This window comes from Eretmochelys imbricata, chromosome 6, assembly GCF_965152235.1.
Source record: "Eretmochelys imbricata isolate rEreImb1 chromosome 6, rEreImb1.hap1, whole genome shotgun sequence".
Lineage (NCBI taxonomy): Eukaryota > Metazoa > Chordata > Testudines > Cheloniidae > Eretmochelys > Eretmochelys imbricata.
The window spans coordinates 36,914,792-36,942,339 of NC_135577.1; the positions used below are offsets into that span (position 1 = coordinate 36,914,792).

A 27,548-nucleotide genomic window follows, 5' to 3' on the forward strand; every position below is an offset into this window, starting at 1 on the left:
GTCTCAATATCCTGTATAGACAAACTATTCATCTCAGAACATAGAAAAGCAATGAGGTGAAATATTTATCATTTAGTTTACTTTATACACATTTCCAATGGAGTAATTTTATGTACCTACAGCATTTCCATCTAAATTACTTAACCATAATAAACCTAATACTTCGCTGTTGTTCTGACACATTGGACCAAATTGGGCATATTGCCCAATGCTAGTGTGGTGCAGAGTTGCACCAAAACAGGGACAGCTCAGGGGACACTATTAATATTAACATTTCAGCAATGGCCTCAACTGAGATCAGATCCCTATGGTGCTAGTCAGTGCACATACACATACACGTAATGAGACAGTCTGTACCCTGAAAAGCTCACAGTAAGTGTGGGAGAAAGGAAGTATTATCCACATGTTACAGATAGAAAACTGTAGCATAGAGAGATGAGTGACTTGCCCAGTGTCAGACAGATAGTCTGTGGCTGAGCTGAGAATTACATTCAGATTTCCTGAGTGCCTTAACTATAAAACCATCCTTCCCTTTATTATTATTGACATTAATGACATAGTGCTGCCATTTTATTCCATTGTCACTATGGTTACTTGCACCTTCCTCTCTCGATTCAAGATCATCACTATTCTTGTTATGCTTCTTACGCTGTTTGAATGAGTAAACCTCTGCCATCTTCTCGACGTACTTCACTCTTTCCATGCTCATTTCTGCTATAGGCCTTCTCTCCTTTTTAGTGCCAGCATGGATATGAACTAGATGAATCAGTTCAATGAGTCTACACACTACTGGCCCAAAGTGGACTGGTGGCCTTTTGAATTCTCTCAGAATCCACTGCCTCTGGGAGATGTCAGATAGGTACCCGAGGATATTTCAAATGAGATGGTTTAGAACAACACTAGTGTGGATGCTGGGCAAAAGCACAAGAAAGACTTCATATAGTTAGCGCGCACACCTGACCAACTGCACATAATCCAGTGCTATCACACACTGCTTAGTTTCCAAGTGCACACATAGCCTAAATTACAATCTTACAGTGGAGACTGGCAACATCTGAGTCTCCAGCTGATCAAATAATGAAAAAATGTATTGATTCCAATTTCCTTTTGTAATAATGCAGCATTTTTGTTAATTTTTTTCATTACTGACAACAAAATCTCCATCCCAGAAAATCAGATATCTTTGGTAAGTGCAGAGCAGTGATCCAAGCAGGTAAGCACTTCAATATTTAAAATCTAAATTAGCAGCTGATTTGCATTTCCATGGCACTTCTTCCTTCATTACAAGCTTAGCAAACAAGTGGAAAAGAAGAAATGAAGAACGAACAGAAGAGGGAACCAAATACCACTCCCTCTACGAAGATCAGGTGACAGTGTGTTTTTATTTCCTAATGCAGTGTCTCTTGCAAGCCTCTAACTCTAGAGCTCTAGAGTTCTCTCTAATGCTTTGTCATATGGTCCATTATTTTCAGGCATTTTTCAGGAGTACACAGTTAGTGGAATAAGACTTCCCACTACAGCTCCCAGCTAAATTATGAGGCCATTAATGTACTGACATGCTGCGGTCAATAGATTATATCAGGCCCCGTGTTGTGGCACACTCACAATATATATGTATTGACCAGAGATGCCCTGAGGACTTATATATTGGGCTCTTTGGTTCTGCATCACATAACAGTGTGATGTATGAACACTCACTCTTGCTGTATACCAAGCTTATTTGGTATTGCCAGCATCCTTCTGTGGATGCTGAGACAGGCTCAAGAGAGTCAAAATCTTAGAAGGCCTGTTCCATGCTTTTCATCTGTGCCTGTCAAATAAATGTTGAATTAGTCCAAGAAGGATGTGTCAAGTAACTCAGTTATTCCACCTGTGTGTTTCCTTTTTCACTCATTTCCTATTCATATCTGTGATCAAAAATGCTCCAGGCTTCTATGCCTGGCAGGAGAAATATGAACCCATTTACTAGGAAGTCTAATCTATCCTTAAAAGAATCTGGGCCAAATTCAGTTCTAGTATAACTGAGCACAATTCCAGTGAAGTCAATATCCTCACATCGAGGCCTGTCATATTTGCCTTATAACTTTTTGGATGGGTTCTTCTTGTCTATTTGACTTGCATGAAAAGCCAGCCCTATAATTTCAATTGACCATCCAAAGCAGTCAAATAATTATAAAATACCTCTCAAGTACAGAGCCATTCTATTCGCTAAAATGTGCTACCGCCCTACAGGATCCTACTAGGGTTGCCAACTTTCTAACTGCACAAAACTGAACACCCTAGCCCTGCCCCTTTCCCAAGTTGCGCCCCCCCCATTCACTACATTCTCCCTCCCACGATGGTTCGTTCTCCCCCACCCTCACTCACTTTCACTGGGCTGGGGGCTGGGGGCGGGGGGCGGGTGAGGACTCTAACTGGGGGTGTGGGCTCCAGGGTGGAGCCAGAAATGAGGAGTTCAAGATACAGGAGGGGGCTCTGGGCTGGGGCAGGGAGCTGGGGTGCAGGAGGGGGTGAGGGCTCCGGCTGGGGGTGCAAACTCTGGGGTGGGGCCGGGGATGAAGGGTTTGGGGTGCAGGAGGGAGCTCCAGGCCTGGGGGGGTGGGGCCAAGGGATTCAGAGTGCAGGAGGGGGCTTCAGGTTGAGGCAGGGGGTTGGGGTGTGGAAGAGCTCTGGGGTGAAGCTGGGATGCAGGAGGGGGCTCTGGGTTGGGGGGGGAGCTCAGGGCTGGGGTAGGGGGTTGGGGACACAGGCTTACCTCATGTAGCTCCCGGTCAGCAGCGCAGGTACGGCTCCTAGGTGGTGGGGAGGGGGCGGGGCAGAAGTCTCTGTGCTCGCCCACAGGCACCACCCTCCCCAGCTCCCATTGGCTGTGGCTCCCAGCCAGTGGGAGTGTGGAGCCAGTGCTCGGGGTGGGGGCAGCATGCAGAGCCCTGTGCTCCCCCCGCCTAGGAGCTGGCTGCTTCCAGGGCGCAGCGTGGTGCCAGGACAGGTAGGGACTAACCTGTCTTAGCCCTACAGCACCGTGAACAGGACTTTTAATGGCCTGATCAGCCCGGTTGAAAATCGAGCACCTGGCAAACCTAGATCCAACCGGATCTCCACGGCTGACAAACTGCAGAACTCAGAGAACCCAGTGCAGGATAATGGATGAGGCACTGGACTAGGAGTCAGGATAGGGGTTCTTTTTCTGGTTCTATCACTAACCTGCTTTGTGCCCAAGGGCAAATCACTTTACCTCTCTGCGCTCATTTCCCCTACTATTCATGGTCTGTTTTTTCCATTTAGGTTGTAAATTCGTTGGGGCAGGTACTGTTTCTTACTATGTTTTAGTACACTGTCCTAGCATAATCAGGCCCTGATTTCAACTGTGGCCTGTTGGAGATACTGTAACATAAATAGTATGCAATGATAATAATAATCCTTAGGAGCATACATGTCTGTATGAACCTCTATATACATGATTTGATATTATATTAAGGGGCTTATATGTGAAAAAACTAAGTGAATTCACACAAACTACATGTATTCACCACAATTTCCAGCCAACAGCTCTGTAGCTTCTAATAAATTATACCCCAGAAATCTTTCACTTTAACAAAATCTGTGAAAAGAACAGGCAAAAAAGATAATACACAGGAATGTATTGGCATGAAGTATTATAGCACAACAGTCTTTTTCAACTAACCAGTCAGTCCACCAATTTAACTAGTGACTCCCAGTTTGATCTGGCTCTTATCTGGAACTACGCAGTGTCTGCATGAATTACTTCCACTATTATTCTTTTTTCTATGATCAAGGTAAACAGGATCCTTACCACCCCATAGGCGATCGTGTCTGAGTACATTCTCATTTCTGGATACACACTGACGAGATACCACCTAAAGGTCTTGCACTGCAGTTTTTTCCTCAGGGCCTTCCTCTCAGAAATATCACCAATGTCAATTCCAGAATCCTGTGCACATAAAAGGGTCAGAAAAACAGAAAACGTATCAGTGACATAAAAGCAATTCTTGCTCGTATAAAACTCTACTGCCATGCCCACTCCAGCGAGGAACAGTAACACAAGAGTTGATCTCTCCACTGGATCAACAACACTGGTGTAAAGTGATTCTGATGTCAATGGACATTTCATAAATGCTCTGTTTAAAGAGGATGTGTACCATAGTATTATAAACACAGTTCAGATTCTTAGGGCCTCATTCAAATCCCACTGTGGTCCATGGAAAGAGTCTCGTTGACTTATATGAGTTTTGGATCTGGATTTTAGTGAATGCCACTGTAATTCTCCAGTCCTTTTTGATTTTCAGGCAGTTTTCAGATCCAGAAATAATTGGCATAAGGTAGTAAGTTGCCCAGGAAACAACCTTATTGTTGACATTCAACTGTGGCCTATTTATTAATGTATTCCTTTTTCTGCCTATTTCTGAAGTCTGGCCTTGTTGTTCCATTGTGAAGATTAGAATTCCTGCTCACCTTTTTGAAATCTCAGCCAATCTATTTTATACTGACATTAAAATTTCAGTTGATGTTTTTGTTAAAAGCATTTGCAGAATTTCTCCCTCCCCTCCTTTTATTATCGGTTACTTTTATGGCTAACCCTCGGCTGGTGTGACACAATTTTGTGGAGTCCATGAAACATGAGTTTCATAAAAAGCCTGTAAGTGGAGCTCAATAATTTATCCTTTTAAAATCATGCAACTGAGATTTTTAGAGAGGGATCTAAATGCAAATCCATGGCCACTTTCTGACAGGAAGTAAAATGAAACATTTTACTGTAAATTACGTTCTCACATACAGCTCAATATAACAGAACAAAACTTCTTATAAATAAACTTTAGAGAGAACTCGGACAATCTGTTTGGTTAAACAACAGGCCTTGCTTGAGTCATAAATGCCCGAAGTGTCTTCATTGTCTGCTGACATCAGGATTTTAAAATGATGTTAGGAAATGCTGAATTCTCTTTCATTGGTATATCAAAAGGATAGCTTTATAGGAGCCTGATTTTATAGTCTGAAGCACAGGCTGGTCTTTGCATCACAGAGTGTCTCTGTCAGGGGTCTGCAACCTTTCAGAAGTGGTGTGACGAGTCTTCATTTATTCACTCTAATTTAAGGTTTCGCGTGCCAGTAATATATTTTAACATTTTTAGAAGGTCTCTTTCTGTAAGTCTTTAATATATAACTAAACTACTGTCATATGTAAAGTAAATAAGGTTTTTAAAATGTTTAAGAAGCTTCATTTAAAATTAAATTAAAATGCAGAGCCCCCCCCGGACCGGTGGCCAGGACCCGGGCAGTGTGAGTGCCACTGAAAATCAGCTCACGTGCCGCCTTTGGCACATTTGCCTACCCCGGTCTATGTAATTAATATTATCCGGAGCAAGAATCTTTTACAATGCAGGCACTTCCTGACTGGCTCTAAAGTAAATTTGGCTTCTATACTGGCAAAGTCTATTAAAAATACCTTGCACCAAATTCAGGCCTGATGCAAATAGGTGCAACTCAAACTATGCCTGGCAGAAATCATTCATCTATCTTTATATAAAACTGCCTCTTAATTAACTAATTGATCTCTCTCCCCTGGTCAGGAATGTGACTGGCTAGAGCAGTGGTTCTCACCTGGTGGGACCCCGGCCCACAAGGCCACCCTTCAGCACACAGCTGAGCTGGGCCGCAGCTGTGTGCTAATTGGACCGCATGCGGCCTGTGAGCTGCGGGTTGAGAACTGCTGGGCTACAGCATCAGGTGCCCCTGAGGCTTCAGCTCAAGCACTCAATATCTTACAAGTCAGTCTGAATCTTACCAGCAAAAACCTCCTATACACAATAGCTCACTACTACAGCAGGTATACGGAACTTGCATTTGAATGCTTTTCTGAATTTCCAAAACTATCGCTGCTCCTCTCAGCCTGTTCATTTCCTCTTTGTCAGATTACAGCTCTCTCTCTAGGTCACTGGTTCCCTCTTGACAGCTGCCTTTGTGCCTGTGGCCTCGGATGACTCCTTTATCTACCCTGAGCTCTGTAAATTTACAATGTATAGTGATGCTCAGCTGCCCTTCTATTGGGTTCCAGTGCATCCCCATTCCTTTCTCATGCAACACAGTATCCTGCAGTGCTTATTGCTCCTGAGACTGATGAGCACTCTAAGGAGCCAGGTCCCTGTAAAGATGCAACCGGATCCTGACATGCAGTTGGAAAGGAAACCAGCTTGCACACAGTACATTGTTTGGGTATAGCAGAGGCCAGCTTGTATGTAATGGGAAGCTGAGAACTGAATGTCACTGGAGGCATGGGAAAAAGCCACGGTCAAGACAGAGCAGATTGATAGAGCAGATTGATAGTTAATCATAATAATACCACCTAGATCTGCTGCAGTGCTTCTCATTAGTAGATTTAGTCTCCTATGGGCTGTAAAACTGCAGTCTCTTTATAGGTGCTGGATGGTGTTGGGGGCCTGTGCTATACAGGAGGTCAGGCTAGGTGATCTAGTGGCTCCTTCTGGCCTTAAATTCTATCATTCTGTGAGACAAAGGGTGGATTTTTAGTTAAACAGCCTGAGTTAAAACTGACTCAAGGTCTTCTTTCTGATAAACCCAAGAGGCAGGACCCCTGGTCCTTAGGGAAGGGTTGGAAGGTCTTTGGCCCACTGAGGCCCCATAAGACTGGGGAGCCTGTTCTGAGCTGATGGTGAGATGAACTTGTGAAAACAAGAAAAAAAAACCATGTGTGGGGTCTGAAGGACTAATTACCAAAATACCAATTTATTTACATATAGTTGTTACCATAACAAGTCATAATTTACCATTGGTTACCACAGCCTGATTCTCAGATCTTCTGTATTTCCCCTCTTTACAGGAAACCCATGACAACACCTTGAATAACTACTGGTAAATGTTGAGATTTACTGGTTACTTCTATAAAGAAAAGGAGTACTTGTGGCACCTCAGAGACTAACAAATTACTCATTTTCTTTTTGTGAATACAGACTAACACAGCTGCTACTCTGAAACCTGGTTACTACTATAGAACACATAGGTTGAAATGACTTTCACCGACGACTGACTGGTCACTATGTTAAAAAGTAGCCCGGAGGTGACAATCTCATTCTGTTAGCGATTCTATGAACCCACAAATCCCTAATCTCACAATCCCCTCCTACCTACCCCATTTTAAACATATTTCTGTTTCATTTGGTAGCTCAGAGGATGACTTCTTCTGAGTGATCCCTTCACTTGGCACTTCCCAAGTTTTGTTTCCATTTTAACATGCTTATTGAGTCTATTTAGCTTGGTATTTTATGCTACACTCCTCATCATGGTTTCAGAGTGCCGGAGGAAAGCTTTCAGTGCTTCAAATACAAAGATCCCAAGATAGTAGCCACTGCTTCCTGCCACATGGGACAAGCTCCCTCCTTTTAGCCTTTGATGCTCTGAAATCTTTGGACATGTTTGATTGAGGAGTGCTCCGCAGTTCTGGGAATTATTCCATGAAAAAGTAGGTTCTACTGGGTATTTGCTACTTTGGAACAGCATAGAATCATAGAATACTAAGGTTGGGAGAGACCTCAGGAGGTCATCTAGTCTAACCCCCTGCACAAAGCAGGACAGCACGAACTAAATCATACCAGCCAAGGCTTTGTCAAGCTGGGCCTTAAAAACCTCTAGGGATGGAGATTCCATCACCTCCCTAAGTAACCCATTTCAGGGCTTCACCAACCTCCTAGTGAAATAGTAGCTCCTAATATCCACCTAGACCACCCCCACTGCAACTTGAGACCATTGCTGCTTGTTCTGTCATCTGCCACCACTGAGAACAGCCTAGTTCCATCCTGCTTGGAGCCCCCCTTCAGGTAGCTGAAGGCTGCTATCAAATCCTCCCTCACTCTTCTCTTCTGCAGACTAAATAACCGCAGTTCCCTCAGCCTGTCCTCGTAAGTCATGTGCTCCAGCCCCCTAATCATTTCCATTGCCCTCCGCTGGACTCTCTCCAATTTGTCCACATCTCTTCTGTAGTGGCGGGACCAAAACTGGACGCAATACTCCAGGTGTGGCCTCACCAGTGCCGAATAGAGGGGAATAATCATTTCCCTTGATCTGCTGGCAATGCTCCTACTAATACAGCCCAATATGCCGTTGGCCGTCTTGGCAACGAGGGCACACTGCTGACTCATATCCAGCTTCTCATCACTGTAATACATGCATACTGCATGAAAAGCCGTGGCTGATACAGGTGAACAAAAAAATCCACTATAAGGGTTCCAATCCCTCTATTTTGCATGAATGTTTAATTTCTGTCCAAACACATAATTAAACATTTATACAAGTGCAACAATAATCAACAATATCTGACCAGCCAATTTGCCTTTTCTTCCACACACCCATTTTGTGCATCTGCATTATCTTATTTTGTCTCTTTCTGAAACTAGCTATGGCTTGAAGAGTGTCCATAGTTTATATTCCACCCTTAATGAAGTCTTAGGATGAAGAAAGGTGCAATGGAGCTAATGCCACTCAGTAGGATATAGGACTTTGACATAATCAGTCCAATACTTTCCTTGCTCTTCATCCCTTTAGCCCTGTGCCCTACTACACTCCTGGTAATCTACAGCATGGATGTTCCACGTGCTGTGTCAAAGTTATTTTTTGAATTGCTTGTTAAACCAACTCAAAAACATAGACGTTCTTTCTTTCTCTTCTCTGACACTTTTTCTGTACAAACAGCAGATTGCATAACTTCTGCCCTTTCGAAAGAGAGAAAAAACCTCCCACACTAATGATGTTGGTTTACTTTTCAGACTGATTTGGTGCGTGCCGATAAGTGGAAGCCTGTAACATATCTTCCACTTCCCCTCACCAACAATACTTGTGAAAGATCAGATGGTGATTTCATTAGCTTCTTTACTCCTACTGGAGTAAAGCTTCCTGATTCTTGAGGCCAGCCCTGATCCCAGTGAAACATCAAACTGCTGCCAGGTGCTTTAAATTATTCAATTCCCCTAGTGGACTCTAAGCCAGTGCCAGATTGCCACAATGGAGCCAAACTCCACCATGCTCCATGCCTAATCCCAATAGGTCCCCTATGCCAGGATTGGGACGTTGGAGGAGCAGGGCCCAGCCTGGCACATCTATACAAGAATATAGTTCCTCACTGTTAGAGGGATTTCTGTTAGCTCATTGAGGGCCCATATCTCCTCTGACATTTTTCGTATTAACTTTGCAGCTAATACCAAATCACTGCCAGGCTCAGGTTTCATAGATTTTTAACCATATGAAAACTAGAACATCTTCTACCTTGAAGATACCATTTTTATACTACTGTGGCACCTAGAGGCTCCAACTGAGACATGCTAGGTACATAGTAAGAGAGAGAGTCCCTGCCCGCAAAGGTAGGAGAAAGAAAGGAGTTTTATCCCCTTTTACATATGGGGAACAGAGGCACAGAGAAATTAAATGGCCTACCCAAGGTTTTACAGAAAGTTTGTGGCCAAACTGGGATTTGAACTCCAATCAGCTGAGCCCTGGTCCTGACTCTTAGTCACTACACCACCCTTCCCCTGATGTTCCTCTTGGTCATTTTCACTCTGTGCTGAGGAGAAACCCTTATACATAAAAATGCCTGTCACCTCAAGGGGTCTGTTGTGCTGCCTACAGCAGGCTTCACTTTCTCATTCATCGCCACAGTGGGACATTACACATATGAACCGCTGACACCATAGTCATCTAACATTCTACTGGGTCCGATCCTCTTTGCCCTTTTGTTTGCCACTGAGGAATTACTCAGCACAAGCATTACTAGGCAGTCTTAAGAGAAAGAAGTTGGAAACTTAAGGGATACAATGGAGATGTGGCTGCTGCTTCCATGCCAGTTACTGCCTTCATCCTCCTCCCACCATCACCCAATTTCCAGAGGAAATTTTGCTTTGGTGTAAAGCATTCTGTACTAGTTTTAGCTAATGTGATTTATTTTCTTCTGGTAGTGGCATTATATCTCCTCTCTCCTTCCTTCCCCAGATCTTCTGCTCATAAGTGCAAGCACATTATCAATAGTAATCAAACCAAACCCCCCCCCCCCCCCCCTTGACCCAGCCAGATATGTAGGACCTCTAACTTTCTGTGTAGTTCCACAAGAGACGAACTGGAAACAGTCCATTACTGAACTGGGGGAAAAAACGGTCTTTTCCTAGCTAAAATAACTTTTTTTCCTCAGGTGTGGTGAAACTAACTTAGGCAAAGTTCATTGTTTTACTTTTAGCACGAAAAATAGTAACAGGACAAATTATGCCAGTTTCACTGCAGCTGAAAAATTGTTCAGAAAGAGATTTGAGAGAGATCTTTTATTAATTTTAAAAAATTAAATTAAATAAATTGCTTGAGTTCATTTATTTGTTTTGTGCTATATTCTTTAGCAAGAGACAGCTGGAGGGAGTTGCAACTGCAAAGCAAACAGATTCATTTAAAGGACTCAAAACTAAAATGAGAGGCCAAATTCTGCCCTTGGTTATGCTAGGGTAAATTCAGAATAACTTCAATAAATTCTAGGAAGTTATAACCATATTTACATGAGTAGAACTGAGAACAAAATTTGGTCCTAAGATTACTCATCTGAGCAAAGATCACTTATGTGAATAAGTGTTTGTTGGATCTGGCCCCTGATGTATTTCTACAGATCAGTATGGGAGTGTGTCTATAGTCTGTATTTTTAAGGGGATGAACTAATTGGCCTAATAATAAATAATATCATATATTCAATTTCTAACATTTTTAAATCTTTTTCTTTATTGTTTATTTAGTAAATATAAACAGCACAGCATGTAGTGAGGACTTTGACACACACATGCATTAAAGGCTATGTAGCATAGCTGTAAAATCAAGAGTCTGCTTTTACTAATTTTGGCTTCCCGTGCTGCGGCTACTGTTTGCTTTTTTTTTTTTTCTTTTTTTTTTAAAAAGTAAGTGTTACTCACAGTAACATAAGTGGGAATATGCTATCCATATAGAGACCTAGAGCCATGAAATGCCACTTGTTCTGTAAGGGGATTTCCACCCCTACTAGGTGAGTCCCACTGAGTAACACTGGGTTCTTGGAAAAGAAAAATACACCCCTTCCAGCATGACTGGTAGAAATTTAATACTCCCGTATTGCACGACAGGGCTTCACTCTAACAGAGGTAAAAAGTATACTAGATAGACACATGAATTTGAAGCTGAAGAGCAGCTCCATGTAAGCTTGAAAGCTTGTCTCTCTCTCCAGCAGAAGTTGGATCAATAAAAGATATTACCTCACCCACCTTCTCTCTCTAATAACCTGGCACCAACATGGCTACAAAAACACTGCATATAAGCTTCATCTCTGGCATTCCTGCAGGTACTAACTTCAAAGAGCCTTGCAGGGTCAACAATGAATAAGAAAAAAGCAACACAGCAAGAAAGTCATTTTTAAATAAACTGCAGACCATTAAACGGCTCACAGAGTAAGGTGCTACTCCATATGAATAAGTGTGGCTAAATGTAGTCCTAAACTAGAGCTCATATTTTGGGCCCAGAGCTAAGGCTATCCAAGCATGCCGGTAATCTTTGCAACCTACCTCTTGGGGTATATTCCATGCCATGTAAACATGGCTTTTAAATTCATCCATCCAGACTTCGGCCACTCTTAGAGCATTCCTTCGGACATGAGCAGTGAGGTCTTCTGTGTACGGCTTATGGGCTCTTTCAATATGGGCAATCCTGGAGCAAGGCAGCACCTCAACACTACCTCCACATTGCCATACCTAGAAAAAATGTACAGTACTAGTTGAAGTCAGTAAACTTAGCCTACTATACAGTAGTGCAGTGTCTTATCACTTTCAACAGATATGTCTAAAACCAAAAGCGTTTCAACGTAATACTGATGTTAAGAGGAAACACAACCAACTCATATTGGGCTGTCCAAAAATTACGTTAGAACAAAGCTGATACTCCTTTAACAATTTTTACAGTATCACCTAAGCAGTTACTTCCAGAGACATCCTCCCTTAGCCAATGTGCCCAGCCTCATGGCAGTGGTGGTAGTAGTAAAAATAGATAAGTAAATAAATAAATAAATAAAGCCTACTTATTTAGCATTTATCAGTAGCTCACAAAACACTTTACAATCTTTAACGTATTTATCCTCCCAACACCTATGTAAGGAAGGGCAGTGCTATTATTCCCATTTTACAAATGGGAACTGATGTACAGAAGGGCTAAGTGACTTGCCCAAGGTCACAAAGGATGTCCATGGTGGAGCAGGAAATTACACCCGGGTCTCCTATGCCCTAGCCCAGTGTGCTGACCACTGATCCCAGCAGTATCTGGGTGCATTGTACAAGGCATATAAATAACTGCAAACTTTTCCCTCAGAGAGGTCACATGTAGTCCTTCATACGCACACCCCACTGCTCAGAACTAGGTAACTTTAGAGGTGGGAAAACCAAGCCACTGAACTGCATGTCAGAAGATCCCAGAAAATCCAGATTCCAAGAGGCATGGAAAATAGATGTATCTTACATCTTGCTTTAAACACAGCCCAGATAGCAGTCAGATGTATTTCTTTTGAGACTGAATTCAAAAACCAGGGTTCACTACTGAGAATGACCTATCCACAAGTTTCATACCTTGCAAATGATAGTCAATCCATTTATCACATTAGCTGGATGTTTCTATTAAAGTGTGTGTTGGTGTCGAGTATCACAATAGTGAATGGCTAATGCTTAGAAAGTGGTATTGCTGGTTGAGAATGTTGTTTTGGCTTATGATTTCCTTGCTTTTAAGTGTTTAGTGTGTCTGAGGAAATCCACTTGATCCTTAGTTCTTTGTTTGTTTTGCAGGGGAATGATATATCTACACCTTATATAATGGGAGCTTTATATTATAACATAATAGAATCAAGGCATCAAATTAAATATAAGAGACATAATGGCGTAGTGAATGCTCTTCAGGCAGAAACTCAAATGTGCAGGAACTAGCCCCATTAGAGTCTACTGAACTGAACCCAAAAGTTTTTGACATCAATTTGGCAGAAGAGGCAGTTACTCATCTTGTGCAGTAACGATGGTTCTTCGAGCTTTGTGTCCCTATGGGTGCTCCACTTTAGGTGTCTGTGTGCCCCTGCACCTCTAATCGGAGATTTTTGGTAGCAGTGTCCCATTGAGCCCGCACATGTGCTCTCCCTCCCTCGTGGTCTGCCTCGAGGCTATTTAGCACTGCACGGGTGAACCCCCCTCACTTCCTTCTCTACCACAGAATCCTATAGAGAACTCTGAAGTAGAGGGGAGGAGGGCGGGTTGTGGAGCACCCATAGGGACACACATCTTGAAGAACCATCATTACTGCACAAGGTGAGTAATTGCCTCTTCTTCGTCGAGTAGTGTCCCTATGGGTGCTCCACTTTAGTTGACTCCGGACCAGTACCCACCACTGGAGGCTGGCACTTCAGAGAGGAGTCTTTTACTACAGAGAGTACTGTGGAGTCGAAGATGCTGTCAGCGGCCAAATCTTCATTTATTGCATAATGTTCTGCGAAAGTATGGACAGAGGCCCCAATCACTGCTCTATAGATTGGGGAGATAGGGGAATCCCTATGGAATGTGACTGAGGTAGGAATTGATCTCATGGAGTGCGTACGGACAGAAGCAAGTTGTGCCCTTGCTAAGTGATTAATGCAACTAGAGACTCATTTGGATAGTCTTTGAGGAGATATCACAGAACTTTTGGATCTTTCTGTGGACGAAAGGAAGAGTTTAGGGGATTTCCTGAAGTCCTTAGTCCTGTCCAAGTAGAATGCTAATGTCCTTCTAATATCTAGCATATGCACAATTGTTTTCCAGTTGTCACAATGTGGTTTTGGGGAAAAAACAGGGAGATGGATCTGTTGATTCATATGGAAAGTACAGAAAAAGTAGGGAGAAACTTGGGATATGGCCTTAGATTTATTATTATTATTGTTATTATTTTTAAAGACAAAGGCCTTGAATGTTGGGTGTGCCATCAGGGCCGCTATTTCTCCTATGTGCCTAGCTGAGGTGAAGGCAATTAGAAATGCTGTCGCCATGGACAGGTGTAAGAGAGAACAAGTTGCCCTGGACTCGGAGGGAGGTCTAGTCCAAGCTCTGATAACTAGAGTCAAGTCCCAGGCTGGAGTGGGTGGTGTCACATGGGGGAAGAGAGTCCCAATGCCCTTAAAGAGTCTACGCAGTAGTGGCTGAGCAAACTCCAAGTGGGAAGCCATTTTCGCCATGAGATGTACCTTAAGGGAGCTGAGTGAGAGTTTAAAATGTAGTGCAAAATCAGAGGGAGGAAAGAAAAGGTTGGGTCTATCCATTTGGAATGGTACAAACTTGGAGTCGTTTCCATTTTGTAGATAGGTATGTGGAGTGGTCAACTTGTGGTTGTGTTGCAACATGTGTTTCAGCTTTTCAGAGCATTCTGCTTCTAAGCCTTGGAACAAAGAAATATCCAAGCCTGGAGGCGGAACAGGAAGGCATACTGCCATCTGCGTCAGGTAAGGGAGCCAGACTTGTCATAGTCGAGAGGGGCAATCACAATAACTCTCTTTGTTTCGTTGAATTTTCAACAGAATCTTGGATAGGGTAGGAAACTGGGAAAAGACATACAAGTGGGCCTTGTCCGCTGGGAAGATGAGGGCAACTACTAGTGAATGTTTCCCCAAAGGGTGGCTATATCTTGAAGCACCTCTGAATTCAGTATACACTCATTGTTGTGAGAAAATTTCAACTGAGACTGTTGGTTATCCCTTGTAGACAGACAGCTGAGATGAGCACATTGTGATGGGTGCATCAATTCCAAAGTTTGAATGCTGTCTTGCAGAGGGAGGGAGATCTGGCAGCTCCTTGGCAGTTTATACAAAACATACAGGTCACACTAAGTCCATCATAACCTTTGTGTGTTGTTTTTGATGAAAGACAGAGTTTGTGCACAGGCACGCCTGACAGCCCTTATCCCCAAAAGAGTGATATTGAAGGTCATTTGTGTGGAAGGGTATTTGTCCTGAACCTTGTTGTTGTGTAGGTGAGCTCCTCAGCTTATTAGGGAGACGTGTCCCAGGGTGGTGAATGTGGGTAGTGAGAGGAGCGCTCTCGCTTGTACTGCATCAGGTTGGAGCTGATAAAGTCCAGTCACTGTACCGGGGTTAGTATGCCACTACAATGAAGTGAACCTTGGAGACTACCCTGTGTGGAGCAGTCAGTCCCTATAACGATCCTGCCCCAAAGGTAAGCAGCAGGAAATATCCTGTAAAATGGTTGTACCTGAGATATGGAAGTAGGCACCCTGTAGGTTCAGGGCTAGAAATCAATCTCTTTGCTCTATAGCTGGTCCTAACTGCTGTGAAGTAACGTAAGGTAACTTCTGAGTGGCGTGACAGGTATATAGATGGCAGCTGATGCTGTAAGGTATCATTGTTCAGGCCCCCGACCAGCTTATAAGAGGCAGTTTGAGAGGTCATGGACTGGGGTGCAGAATGTTCTCACTTTTGAGCCCTGGGCCTCTTACACTGTGGCTCATAACAGCACAGAGATGGTGAGTATTGAGAAGATTGTGATCTGTGGTGTGGTTGAGAGGTATATCTTCTCTTCTGTTCCACAGTGTAGATTCCTAAGGAGTGTAGTGCGGTCCGAGAATCCTTCAGGATGTGGAGAGAATATCTGTCTTCTCCGAAGAGTTTGGCCCTTCAAATTGGAAGTCTGTAGCTCTTTGGGCAATCTAGAGAGGTGTAGCGAACAAAAAAAAAAAAAAAACAACAAAACAAAAACCAAACTCACAACCCACCTCAGTACCACTGTCATGGAGACTGGGCGGGCAGCTGTAAGAGCTATATCCAGTGGTGTCTCTAGGACCGGTATGGCTATTAACTGACCTTCTCTAAGAATGGTCTGAATCTGTTCTTTTTGTGTTTCCAGTAATGTTTCAGAAACATGCTGGGTTTCCCAAGATTAACAAAATTGTTTTGGCCATGACAGTTTGGTAATTTACAACTCTAAACAGTAATGTTGTTGATGAATACGCCATCTTCTGAAGCCTGATCATATGGAGTTGACGTGGCATTATGTTGCTTGCTTCATGCATTAACCACATCCACTATGATGGAGTTGGGCTGCGGATGTTGAAAACAAAGTCTGCCTCTTTGGGTAGAGATGTAGTGTTGTTTTTGTTTTCACTCTGTTGCTGGTTGGTGCGATGGAGGCTGGCTCTGCCAGATGATTTTGGTAGGATCTAGAATCAGCTTATTAATTGGGAGGACAGTTCTAGATGAGAAAGTAGTGTGCAGAATTTCCATCAACTTGTGATGTGTATCTGCCACCTCCTGTAAGGGAATTTGCAGCTTGTCTGCCACCCTCTTGGTAAGATCCAGAAAGTTCTTAAATCTTCACCTAGTGATGAGGGGTGGGCAGCACAGTCTCATCTGGGAGAGATGAGGAGAAGTGTGCTGAAGAGGTAGCTTCCTCTTCAGGTGCGTTTTTTTCCCCTTCCCCCTTCTTTCCTGTTCTGAAAAAGCTTTCTCCTGTCCTGGCTCAGGTGCCAGGCTGTAGCAAACCATCTGGTGGACTCTCCCATAGAGACACCGGAGACAGACACGCCATGTGTGTGTACATACCCGAAGAGTTACAACATGGTCTTGGGAGGGAGAGGCAGGAAGGCAGGCATGGGCAGTTGGCGTGAGGGAATTGGGGATAACCCTTGTATTGTGGTGGTGGGCCACCTTGAGGGGCCAGGGAATGATCTCCTTCTGGACAGTGTCAGATTCGTCAGTGGGTAAGGGTGCAGCTGACTGGGGTATTGGCAGTATACAGCCCAGTGCTAAGAGCGATTCTGGGTGCCGGGATGTGCTCGATACTGGGGTCCTGGTACCAAGTACTGGGGATTGTGGTTCTTCCCCAATCATCAGGTCTCTAGGGTACCACAGAGGAGGGTCCATGGTACATTGTCAGTACCGATAGTTGGGCAGAGCACTCGCTAGATGAGAGTTTTGCCCAGTACAAAAAGTTTGTTGGTGCCACTTTTTTTAGAGATGGAACGGTAATTGCCCGCTCTCCTTAGGGGACACTACCCTTGTCTCAGAGCATGATGGTGGAAGCCTCTGGTGTCTCTGTGCGGAAGCAGAGCTCACAGCAGGGCTTCTCTGTGTCGCTCTTGTACCGATGGTACGGTGGTAATTGTGCCCTCTCCGTGCAGTAGTTGCCTAGAGTACAGAGCTTACAGAAGCCCCTTGTCATGTGGAGAGCAGAACTCAAAGCAGGAAGCCCCTTCTCAGGTTTCAGCTTCCAGAGCTTCCTGACCCCCAGCGGTAGCTGAGCTCACAGCAGGAGGTTCCTCTGCTGGTATTGTCCTACCAAGATGGCCACACTGGGGAACACCCCTCTGGCTGGCCAGCTGCTCGGGGATCCATACCGAGGTGGCTGCACTGAGAAACACCCCTCTGGCTGGCCAGCTGCTCGGACGAGCCTTTCCAGGGGGAGTCTGCTGGTGGCTTCCTCTTCTTTTTCTCTCTCTCTCTTCACCACTCGACCCCTTTTGACGTGAAGGCTCCGGGGATGATCCGGGGTGAAAACCCAGCAGAGTCCCCTGCAGACAAAGTGTTTTCTCTATAGGGAGGAATTTTTACTTCAGCTCCCAGCTTCTGTGAGGCTGCAGTTTTAGGTGTGGCAGGTAAAGCACTTCTGTGAGGGTCTCCCAGGCACAGTGAGAGTCTGGCTATTACAGGAACTGGCAGGAGGGGCACTGCTTGGAGCAGAGAGAGCTAGCCAAGCCCCTGGGCAGGGGGGTTTCATCTTCTAGCAGGGAGGAATATGCAGAAGAACATCGTCTTTCCCTTTCTTTTTCAGTTAAAAAAAATTAATAATAATTATGAGTCTACTAGAATGCCCCTAGACAGGGAAGGAAAGTGAAGTTCTTTTCCTTTTTCTCTTTTCTTTTTAAACCAAAGGAATAAAATAAAATAAAAACACTAGCCTGAGTACTTTTAGGGAGAACAAAGGTAACAAAACAAACACTACTTATGCTAACGACACAGAAAAGGAAGGGACAACTGCTCCTTCTGTCAGAGGCCAAAGGCGGTACAGAAAGAAGGGTGGGGGGGTTCGCCAGTGCAGTACTAAATAGCCTGGAGGCAGATCACGAGGGAGAGCACATGCGCAGGCTCAACCATGCGGGGGCTCAAAGGGACACTGCTACCAAAAATCTCCAAATAGAGGTGCAGGGGCACACAGACACTTAAAGTGGAGCACCCACAGGGACACTACTCGAAGAAGAACAGAGTTTCATTGGGATGTGCTTGTGCTTGCATTATGACATGAACACCATCAAGTTGTAACACCACCACTGGAAATCCCTGGCCTTTGGTATCCCCTCCCAATAGGACAAGAAGAGAGGAAGGATGGCTCCTTCCCAGTGAAGCTAGCCCAGAAGAGTTCACACTCTTGTTTCCCTTCCCTAGGGAGTACGGAAGGTGGGTTGGCAGATCATCAGGTTCTGGAACTGAAAACTGAACCTCTCCAAGTCTGTCCATCCTATATGCATATACTCTACCAGGAAGACACTTAGTTCAGCCATTCATTTTATATATTTAGGCAACTGGATTGAATACAGCATTTCGGCACTTGGCAGCTTCTGAGACTGAAGGAATGTGGCATGGATTCAGAATGTTTACAAAGCCTTTTCTGGACTGGTGCCTAATTACGTTCAGCATATGCTGGGAGGAGAGATACAGCCTCGTTGTTTGAGCTCACTGGATGATGAGCCACCCCATGATCCCATGGTACAGTCAAATGAGAAAGCAGCTTAAAAGACTTTTGCACATCTTTGCCTTAAGGACTTGGAATCCTGTAAGGGGAATAAATATAACCAATCCCAGTGAAAAACTGTGACAATCACCATGAATATTTAACAGGAACCAGGTAATTGTTCTGGCATGAAATAAATAACCTGAAAATAACATTTTTGTTCTCTTATATATTTCTAAACAGAATATAAAGCAGACAATCCAGTTTTAAAAGCTACCAAGAAATATTAGTTTCTGAAAAATACAATTCTAAGTAGTTCACCTGCCTTTTCTAAGATAGATCATAAATGTGAAATATCAGGTTTTGCTCACACTGTGTCTGCCTTCAAACTCCGCCACTTCTCAGTACAGCATTGATACCCAGTTATAAATTGTTTAAAAAAACTGAGTTATTCTGTGTACACTGTTCAAATTAATATAAAAAAGCCACGGAAGATGTAGGATGGCCATAAGTTTCACTAAGACAGGATTCATGCATCACCTTTCTTCCTATGACAACCTTCAGTTGAGTTTAATTAAGAATGGGCCTGTTCCAAATCCTACATCTGAACTCTTCCAAAATTTGGGGACGCTCGAAGTCAGATCTAAACTCCAGCTCTGTAATAGGCTAAAAAAAACCTTAATTTCTACAGCAGGCTGAACATCAGAAGAGTTTGAACCTGGATCTGAAATTTTAGGCTCAGTCTCCTCTAATTTTACCACACACACACACACTGATGTAACAAATATTATAATATGGTTTATAAACAACAATTACCCAGTCTCCCAGTAAACTCCAATTAATCAAACCTATAAGCCTTCCCTTTCTTTCCTACACACTGTCAGTCTTCTGTTTGTGAAGAATAATTAATTACACTGCTGCAAGAAGCATGAATTCACTTAAAATCTTAATGTTAAGTAGGAGCTGTCAATACAGGTGCTGACAAAATGGGATAGTTGTGCAAGGCAGATTCTAAACCAAACTTAATTATTTATAAGGAAAAAAGTCTCCTGGAATACATGAAAATGTGATTAGCATTTGGTTCAGATGTGGCTGACAATGTGCCTTTATAGCATCTATGTATCACGGTGAAACTATGCCACTCAGTTACTAATTCTTGTACTAAAGAAGTGAGAAAGAAACATGATTTGAATATCTGGGGCTCATACATCAGGTTATAGAGTCTCTACAGGGCTATTAGCCACAGTCCTGTATTGGGAGCAGCATACAAGCATGCTGTCTGAGCAGGAGGCACAAATTCACAGAGCACCCAGAGGCACAAACAGTGTGTGCGCTGGCTCCTTCACTCACTAAGGGGATGTAGCACAAACTCCCCCATTCAGCTGGCCAGCTCTTCTGGCAGGTACGGGGGCCAAGTCATGGTCCAACCACTTTCTTACTCTCCACTAGAATGGCCTGTGCCCCAGGGTGCTAGCAGGGAGCAATGAGGGCACTCAGAAGAGCGCACTGAGTTTTAGTGAATGGACACTATTGCAGGAATTATCAAGGTGAGAACAGAGTCCCTGTGCCCGAACCCTTTCATTGCACACACACAGAGGGGGCCTGTCACCAAAACAAAAATGCAAGGTGGCCTCCAAGGCTGTGATTTTCAAAGGAGCCTAAGGGAGTTAGGCACTCAGTTCCCATGGAATTTCAATGGAATGTCCGTGTCTAACTCCCTTAAACTTCTTTGAAAATTCAAGCCGAAGAGAATAAGCGTTTTGACTGGGATTAGAGTTTTGCTGGCCAGTAAATTCTAAACAGGTCACAAGTATAAAACCGTCTGACCAGCGGTCTTTGGTTTTCCTGATTCTTCCTTTATTACAGCTGAAATAGGGAACTCACAAGTTGGCCCAGTACTGCCACCCAGAATTTCTTTGCCCTTTGTTATGTTCGCTTCCCACATTATCCATTTTACTTATGCCCTCCAGAATTTGTTCTAAAACAACCTGGTTATAGAAGTGCTGATCTGTGGCACAAAGCCAACAGACCCATAGGCGAGACGAGCTGCACTAACATCTCTGAACTTAGCAGCTTTTGGTCAGAAGAAAGGTAACTTTCTTCTCACAGACCCAGCTCACCGGAAGTTGGGAGGCTATTTGCAAAGGCCAATTCCTGATCCCATTGAAATCCATGGCAAAACCAACAGTGAGTTCAAGGAATCCAGGAGTTGGTCCTAAATATTTATAATGTCCTATGAGATCCCTGAATGAAAACTGTAAAGGGAACAATCCTACTTCTCCTTGCAATACATGGTAGAACGCCCACGGAAATACAAAGTATTATTATTTGTTATGCTTTACTTATACTGCATCTGAACTTCAGCTCAAAGAGACTCCAAGAAGGGAACAATGAAATTATACATATTATACAATTATTTTCAGTTATAAATAGAAGCATGTATACTTTATGCCATGTTCTGTGTAACCCCCTGAAATTACGTGTAATTATACAAGCACAATGTGTGTCTGTCACCCTCCAGTGGCTGGTCTGAATAAGAAGATAAGAGATTACTATAACTATCAGCTAGTGGATTTACTTCTTTAGCTCTTGTGCTTTGGAGTTGCAGGTCCATAGTTCAATCCTCACTAAAAACATAGGATGGTGGGTCATTAGATACACAATAAGGAAAGGCAGAGAGAAAGAACAAACAATTGTTTAATTAAACAGGCTTTGCCATCACATCAAGGGTCTATTTCTGGTTGGAGATAAGCACAGGGAAGAGGCAGATCTTGTGGTTAAGGAAGAGAGTTGGGAGATCTTAGTTCTATTCATGGGTCTGCCACAGGAAAACTGTGACCTTAGAGCCACATTTGCCAGACTTATTCATCTTGAGTGGTACCTTAGTTTGTGAGTAGTCCCACAGATCTATAAAGGGCTAAAGTCAATGGCATTGTTTCAGATTAACACCAAAGTAACTGAACAGAATTTGTTCCTAAGAGTGGTTAGGACCTCAAGGGTACCTATCATCCAAATATGGACTATGAACAACAGAGGAGATTAAAGGAAAAAAAAATCATCAAAAAGTCAAAACATGAAGATTGCACCCAATTGTGCTGGCAGCCATATTGGTAATTCTCCTGATTTGACCAGCATACCTGACTGCTTGGGCCTATGGGCCAGATCCTCCAATCTGTATGAAAAGTGATCAGTGCAAAATACTGACGGGGTAGGGAGGGCAAAAGTGGCTTAAAGATCTAAGATGTCCTGGACTACTCAGAACTGCTCTCTCTTACACTGGCTGTCAATGGTCCCAAAGGGTGAGTTCACATAGTCAGGAATCACTGAGTTCAGCCATCCTCCCTTTTTCCAGAACATGCCCCTTATAACCCCTATGGGTAGCCCTATAAAAGGGGAAATTCTCAAGTAGCCAGTCAAACCAGCTTTATGGATACACTACACCACAGGAATGGCTGGGAAAGCAGCCAGAGCAGGGCCACAGATGTGGCCCTATACGTTTACATGGCAAGGACAGGTGATCAGCAATGCTCATTTAAAAGCCTTCTTATATAAGTGGAAGGGAAGATACTTGAAGATACTCCAACAACTATGGTTTAAAGGAAGCAGAGCACCTTTTACTGTTGGTGAGGCAGATAATTTATATATGGTGGCAAGAGCTAGAAATTGCTAGTTCTCGGGGGGATCCCTTGCAGCAGGACACGATGTATAATGTGATAAAGGATTCCATATGCAATTTCTACATGTATGTACACACTTTTGAAGCTACCATGTCTACAGAAGAATACAGACTGCAATCGAGTGATAAACAACAATGCCTAATACTGCAGAACCCCAAAGTTACAAACACCAGTTACGAACTGCCGAGTACACCACACCCCTCATTTGGAATTAGTAGTAAGCAATCAGGCAGCAACAGAGACCAAAAAACCCAAAAACACAGCAACACAACAATATTGGACAGTACGGTTAAACAAACTACTAAAAATAAGTTTTAATAAAATTTGCCAATGTAAGGAAACTGTGTTTGTTTAATTTAAATTAAAATGGTTAAAAGCAGCATTTTTCTTCTGCATAGTAAAGTTTCAAAGCTGTATTAAGTCACTGTTCAGTTGTAACCTTTTGAAAGAACCACCATAATGTTTTGTTCAGTTACGAACAAACCTTCATTACCAAGGTGTTCGTAACTCTGAGGTTCTACTGTATTCAGCTTTGCAACAGGTGTCTTTGCAAAACAATCTCATTGAGGCTTTCCCTGTAGGAATTACTGAAGGTTTTTGCCTGGACAAGGAGGAGCAGCCTCAGGGAGTATTTTCATGTCTTCAGCAGAATGGAAGGGGATGTTTTTAAAAGGCTTTTGTTGGAGGCCCTATTATTGCTGGGTGTTTCCCCTCTGCTGTTTGCTTTACAAGAGTTATTTATGAATTCTAATACTGCAGATTCACTGCACAAAGTGTTTTGTTAAAAATCTACGATAGGGGTTATCCTTTAAAAATAACCCAAACCCTCCTTCAGTACAAAGTCTTCTGAATTTTCCTTTGCAAGGAGAACCTTTGAATCAAATGCTTGCTCTTGGCATGGCTCCCTGAGGAGGTTCAAGCAATCAGAATAACCCCAAGAAGTACTTAGAGGATTCCCCCTTTCAAACGGGTTTCTTCACAGCTATGGCGAGGTGGCAGAATGGTCTGTCTTGGAAGAATTTCAAAGCAATGTCAGGCATACCAACAGTGCCTGGGAGATTTCGAATGCCTGTGAAGCAAAAAGCATTGTCTTCAGAGGGCTAAGATCAGCTGAGGTTGTAACCTAACCAAAGGAAAATACATGGCTGTACTGGAAGATGCGGCACGAATATCAATTGAAGGAAACTGGTCTACGAAAAAAGGGAGGGTTCAATCTCATTTACAAAATCTGCAGTTTATCAGTAAAGAAACTAATGGCTATGTGGAGACAGAGACACACTCCATGTCGCAGCATTCTCTGGTAATGATTATTACTAACAGTACATTGATAAGGCACCCATCCTCGTGGCCCTACATTTGTGTGCACTCGTGTGCAGACAGGCTAGAATGGTACCACACAACATCTTCTCACACAGGAAACAGGTATTTTGCATCCTGCCACTGCCACCAACTAAGCGAGGCTGAAAGGAAGAGAGATGACCAATCCCAGCCACAACGCTGCACTGGTGAAGAAGATTCCAAAGCCTGCAATAAGCATCTTCTCAAGCATCATCTCAGAAAGATGGTTCTATATGTCACTCTACTATATTCAGATATACACGCAAGTTAGAGAGGTGAGATCCAGCTACTGAGAACCATCTATCCCCAGCTTCCACACCATCCCTGCTCAGCACATGTGTTTGCTCACACTCTGCACTAGTTGAAGCTGCAGACTAGTCTTACAGGATACCCCTACAGAGAGGGAGGCAATAAGAGACAAAGGCATGAACTACCATGGAAATAATATGTGCATCCAAAAGAAATGGGCACTACCTCTTAGTCTGGTGCAGATGAAAGGAGGCACTTTGGACCATTGTTACTGTCTGGGAATCCAAGAGCAGAAATCAATCTAGTAAGGCTCCAAGTTTGAAAACCTCCTGGACAACAGACAGGCAGAAGCCATCAGCTGAAGGAGCAATCAAAGGCTTTGCCTGTTCTTAAAAATGCTTTCACCTGCCTCCCAGCAACAACTCTGGATTAAACTTAAACACACTGGATTTCATAGAGGTCACAGACTCCTACCGATATTGGGGAAGTCAGGGAAAGTTTCTGTCTTGGTCAGGTGAACAGGAGACTCACAGATGATTATCAGCTTTCTGATGACACAGTAGCCAAAACATGCCTCCTAGGGGCTTCACACTGAACAAAAAGATCAACCAGATTGGATCCTTTGGGACTCCAAGCCTTAGCCATTCCCAAACACTACACTCTCTGCAAGGAATGAGGAGGCCCATTTTAAAACTCACTTCTTCCTCAAGGCCCACAAACACGAAATCCTGCCAGTAAATATGGTACTGCTAAGTACTGGGCCAGGTTTGGCCTCTGCCCTTATGACTTATGCGATGCTAAGCACGCTGTCAGCACCTGAGAACAGATGAGAATATTAAAACAGTTCCATCCACCCTACCAGGGCCAGAGTTAATTCAGCAACACGGGTCATCAAAGGCACAAAAGACTACTACTAGGATCCTAAACCCGTAGTCCGTCCAGCTTTAGGTCCTCATACTCAAACAGATGCCCTGGCAAATTTCCTTTGCCAATGGCATGTGGAACTCCAGGGAAGAAAGCATGTGTCATGGCTGATGGATGATCAGATCCATGTAAAAATACACATCAGACCCCGCTAACTCCTTAGGAACAGTCAGGAATGGCTCTCCATAGCTCCACATGTGGAGAATTTGAGGAGTTCAGCATCCCAGGGTCTGGGGAAGTAGGGATCAGAGCCCCCAGTTGTACCACACAGTTCCCCATCTGGCTTTTTGTAGTCCAGAGCCTGAATTTGATCCCCACAACATACCCTTGATAATGAATTAATAAATTAACATTTTCAATTAAACAAAAACACAGCTGCATGGAGTGATTTAATCATAAACTTTCCAGAGGCTTTACCTCCAATTTGCGTTTAAGATTACAATATATGCTATTGTCTGAGGTTTGTTTCTTGGTTCTAGGGCCACGGGTAAGCTTTACTCACTAATGATTTCACACCACTGTATATAAACCATTAAAAATGTCTAGATATAGGGCTTTCCTCAACAGTAATACAAGCAGGAGTAAAACTTAGAAAACTCACAGGGGAGAGAGAAAAATTGCAGAACCAAAAATCAGCAGCAACCTCCACTCCATCAAGCTGATAAGGCAGCCCAAAATTGGATAGTCCTGGCCATGGAAGGGGCATGGCCATGACAGCTTATGCACTGATACACGGGATCCTCTCAGAATGATCCAGGGGTAGCCTAACCATAATAGATAGCTGCTCTGCACCCCTTTCCTAATCAAAAATGTTAAGAGGACTGAGACAGTAACAACAGATGGAATCTCGCTTTTGATCAGTCTGGCACAAGGAGGGATAATGGATACACCCCCAAGTTGGCTTTGGTGAATCTGGTCCCTATTCTGTTAGATGCAGATGTCATAAGAACAGCTAAGGGGAAGGGATTACAAACAGCACTTTTTAAATATTAAAAAAACCCGGAATTTCCATTTTGAGAGCCAGAAAACCTTCCTCAGATGAAAAAGGTCCACATTTCTACTTACTTTACGTATTTCTAAATCTCTGTCCTTGGATAAATCCCATTCAAGTGCATTTAACTGTGTCTGAATTCACAAACGTTCAATCAAATCAGCTACTGCATTGAAGCTCATCCCCTTTAGAATATTTAATTTATACTTCGACATATGAAGATGCACCACTTGTTCATTAAAAGTGTTCCTTTTTTGTCTCTTTAATCACTGAGTGTTCCTTTCATGTTGCTGTAGCTTAAACTAATCAAAAACAAATTCTGCACGACACTAAGCAGTTCATTAGCATGTACCATAGTTGCTGAATTCATACTCGTCATACAGTCTCTCAGAAAACCGAAATGGCCTTGTTCATGACAAACATTATATTTGGACTCCAGACAAGGCTCTTTAATAATTAAATAGTTTGTTAGGACCTTTCAAAAAGCTAAAGTATTTTCTAGTCTCTCTGAAGTCTTCAGAAAAGGAAGCATTCTTTGTATTTTAACAAACATCCTGCAGAAAAAAACCCCAGCCAGTGTGATTTCATTATTTTTGTGGGTCCCAACAGATAGTCCCTTATCTTCAACATGAATGTTTGGAACAATTTACCATATAAAATATTTGTAGATTGTGGACATTTATGTTTCACCTAAGGTTTTTTTGTCGTTATTGTTAATTATTTATGAATCGCCAACAGTGAGCTTGGTATTTTACAGACAAGTATGAAGAAAAGTTCTCTGCCCCTTCCAATGTAAACAGACCACATCCAGATGGGTGAATGGGATGCAACCCAAATGAAAGTGACGGAGCGATGAATTTTTCCATGTGTGATGATGGTAGTTCTGTGATTTCTTGGTTCCATATTTTTTTTCATCTAACAGCTCATTGTGGAAAGTAGTAGGGTTTAAAGGTCTGATACAAAGCGCACTGAAATCAGTATATGTACTTCCATTGATTCCCCAATGGGCTTTGGTTCAGGCACTGACTGCTTTTTGGTTGTAGTGTGTTTTAGGGAAAGATCTCTGTAAACCTATTATTAAACGTTTCTCATTGGGTCAAATTGTTATTCAGACAAAACGTCCATTGAAATCACAGTGTTTTAACTGAGGATTTTGCTCATGCCATATTCCATACAAGGTTTGCAGAAAGCCCAAGTCCAGGTTTGCACACCCTGCTGATACATGAAGACAAAACTTTAAACTGGAACTCAATTAGGTTCTTTCAATATCAGCCTCCTTTGGAAGGAGTCTGCCCAAAGAGTCGATCTAAACACAATGTCTTGGGCGGTGTGAGGGGAGTTCATTCAGTTGGTGATTCAGGATATATGTGCTATAGGAAAGGCTGGGAATTACAGAGTTAATGTAGAATATGTTCTTAGTTTGTCCGCATGCTTTCATTTGTGCACAGAGCAGAACTTTACAAAGAATCAAGACCTTAGCATTTATTACAGCAAGCAGAAATTAACAAGAAACTTTGCACTGATGTGAAACTGTCTTTATTCTGTGTTAGTGGCAGCTCGAAGAAGCATTCGTAGAAATTAGATCAGAGAATTTAGAGGTGGAAAAAATCA

At 43.1% G+C, this 27,548-nt stretch overlaps 1 protein-coding gene across 2 annotated transcripts in view; it reads right to left on the reverse strand.

The window, feature by feature from the left end:
* Positions 1–27,548, reverse strand: part of GALNT18 (polypeptide N-acetylgalactosaminyltransferase 18) — a 385,548-nt gene that overhangs the window by 80,842 nt on the left and 277,158 nt on the right. Inside the window, exons 7-8 of one of the 2 annotated variants that reach the window (XM_077820101.1) lie at positions 11,586–11,771; positions 3,815–3,952 (exon numbers count right to left, since the gene is read on the reverse strand). In XM_077820101.1, the coding sequence (XP_077676227.1) occupies positions 3,815–3,952; positions 11,586–11,771 (324 nt within the window). The remainder of the gene's footprint in view (positions 1–3,814; positions 3,953–11,585; positions 11,772–27,548) is intronic. The other variant, XM_077820102.1, reaches the window with a different exon arrangement.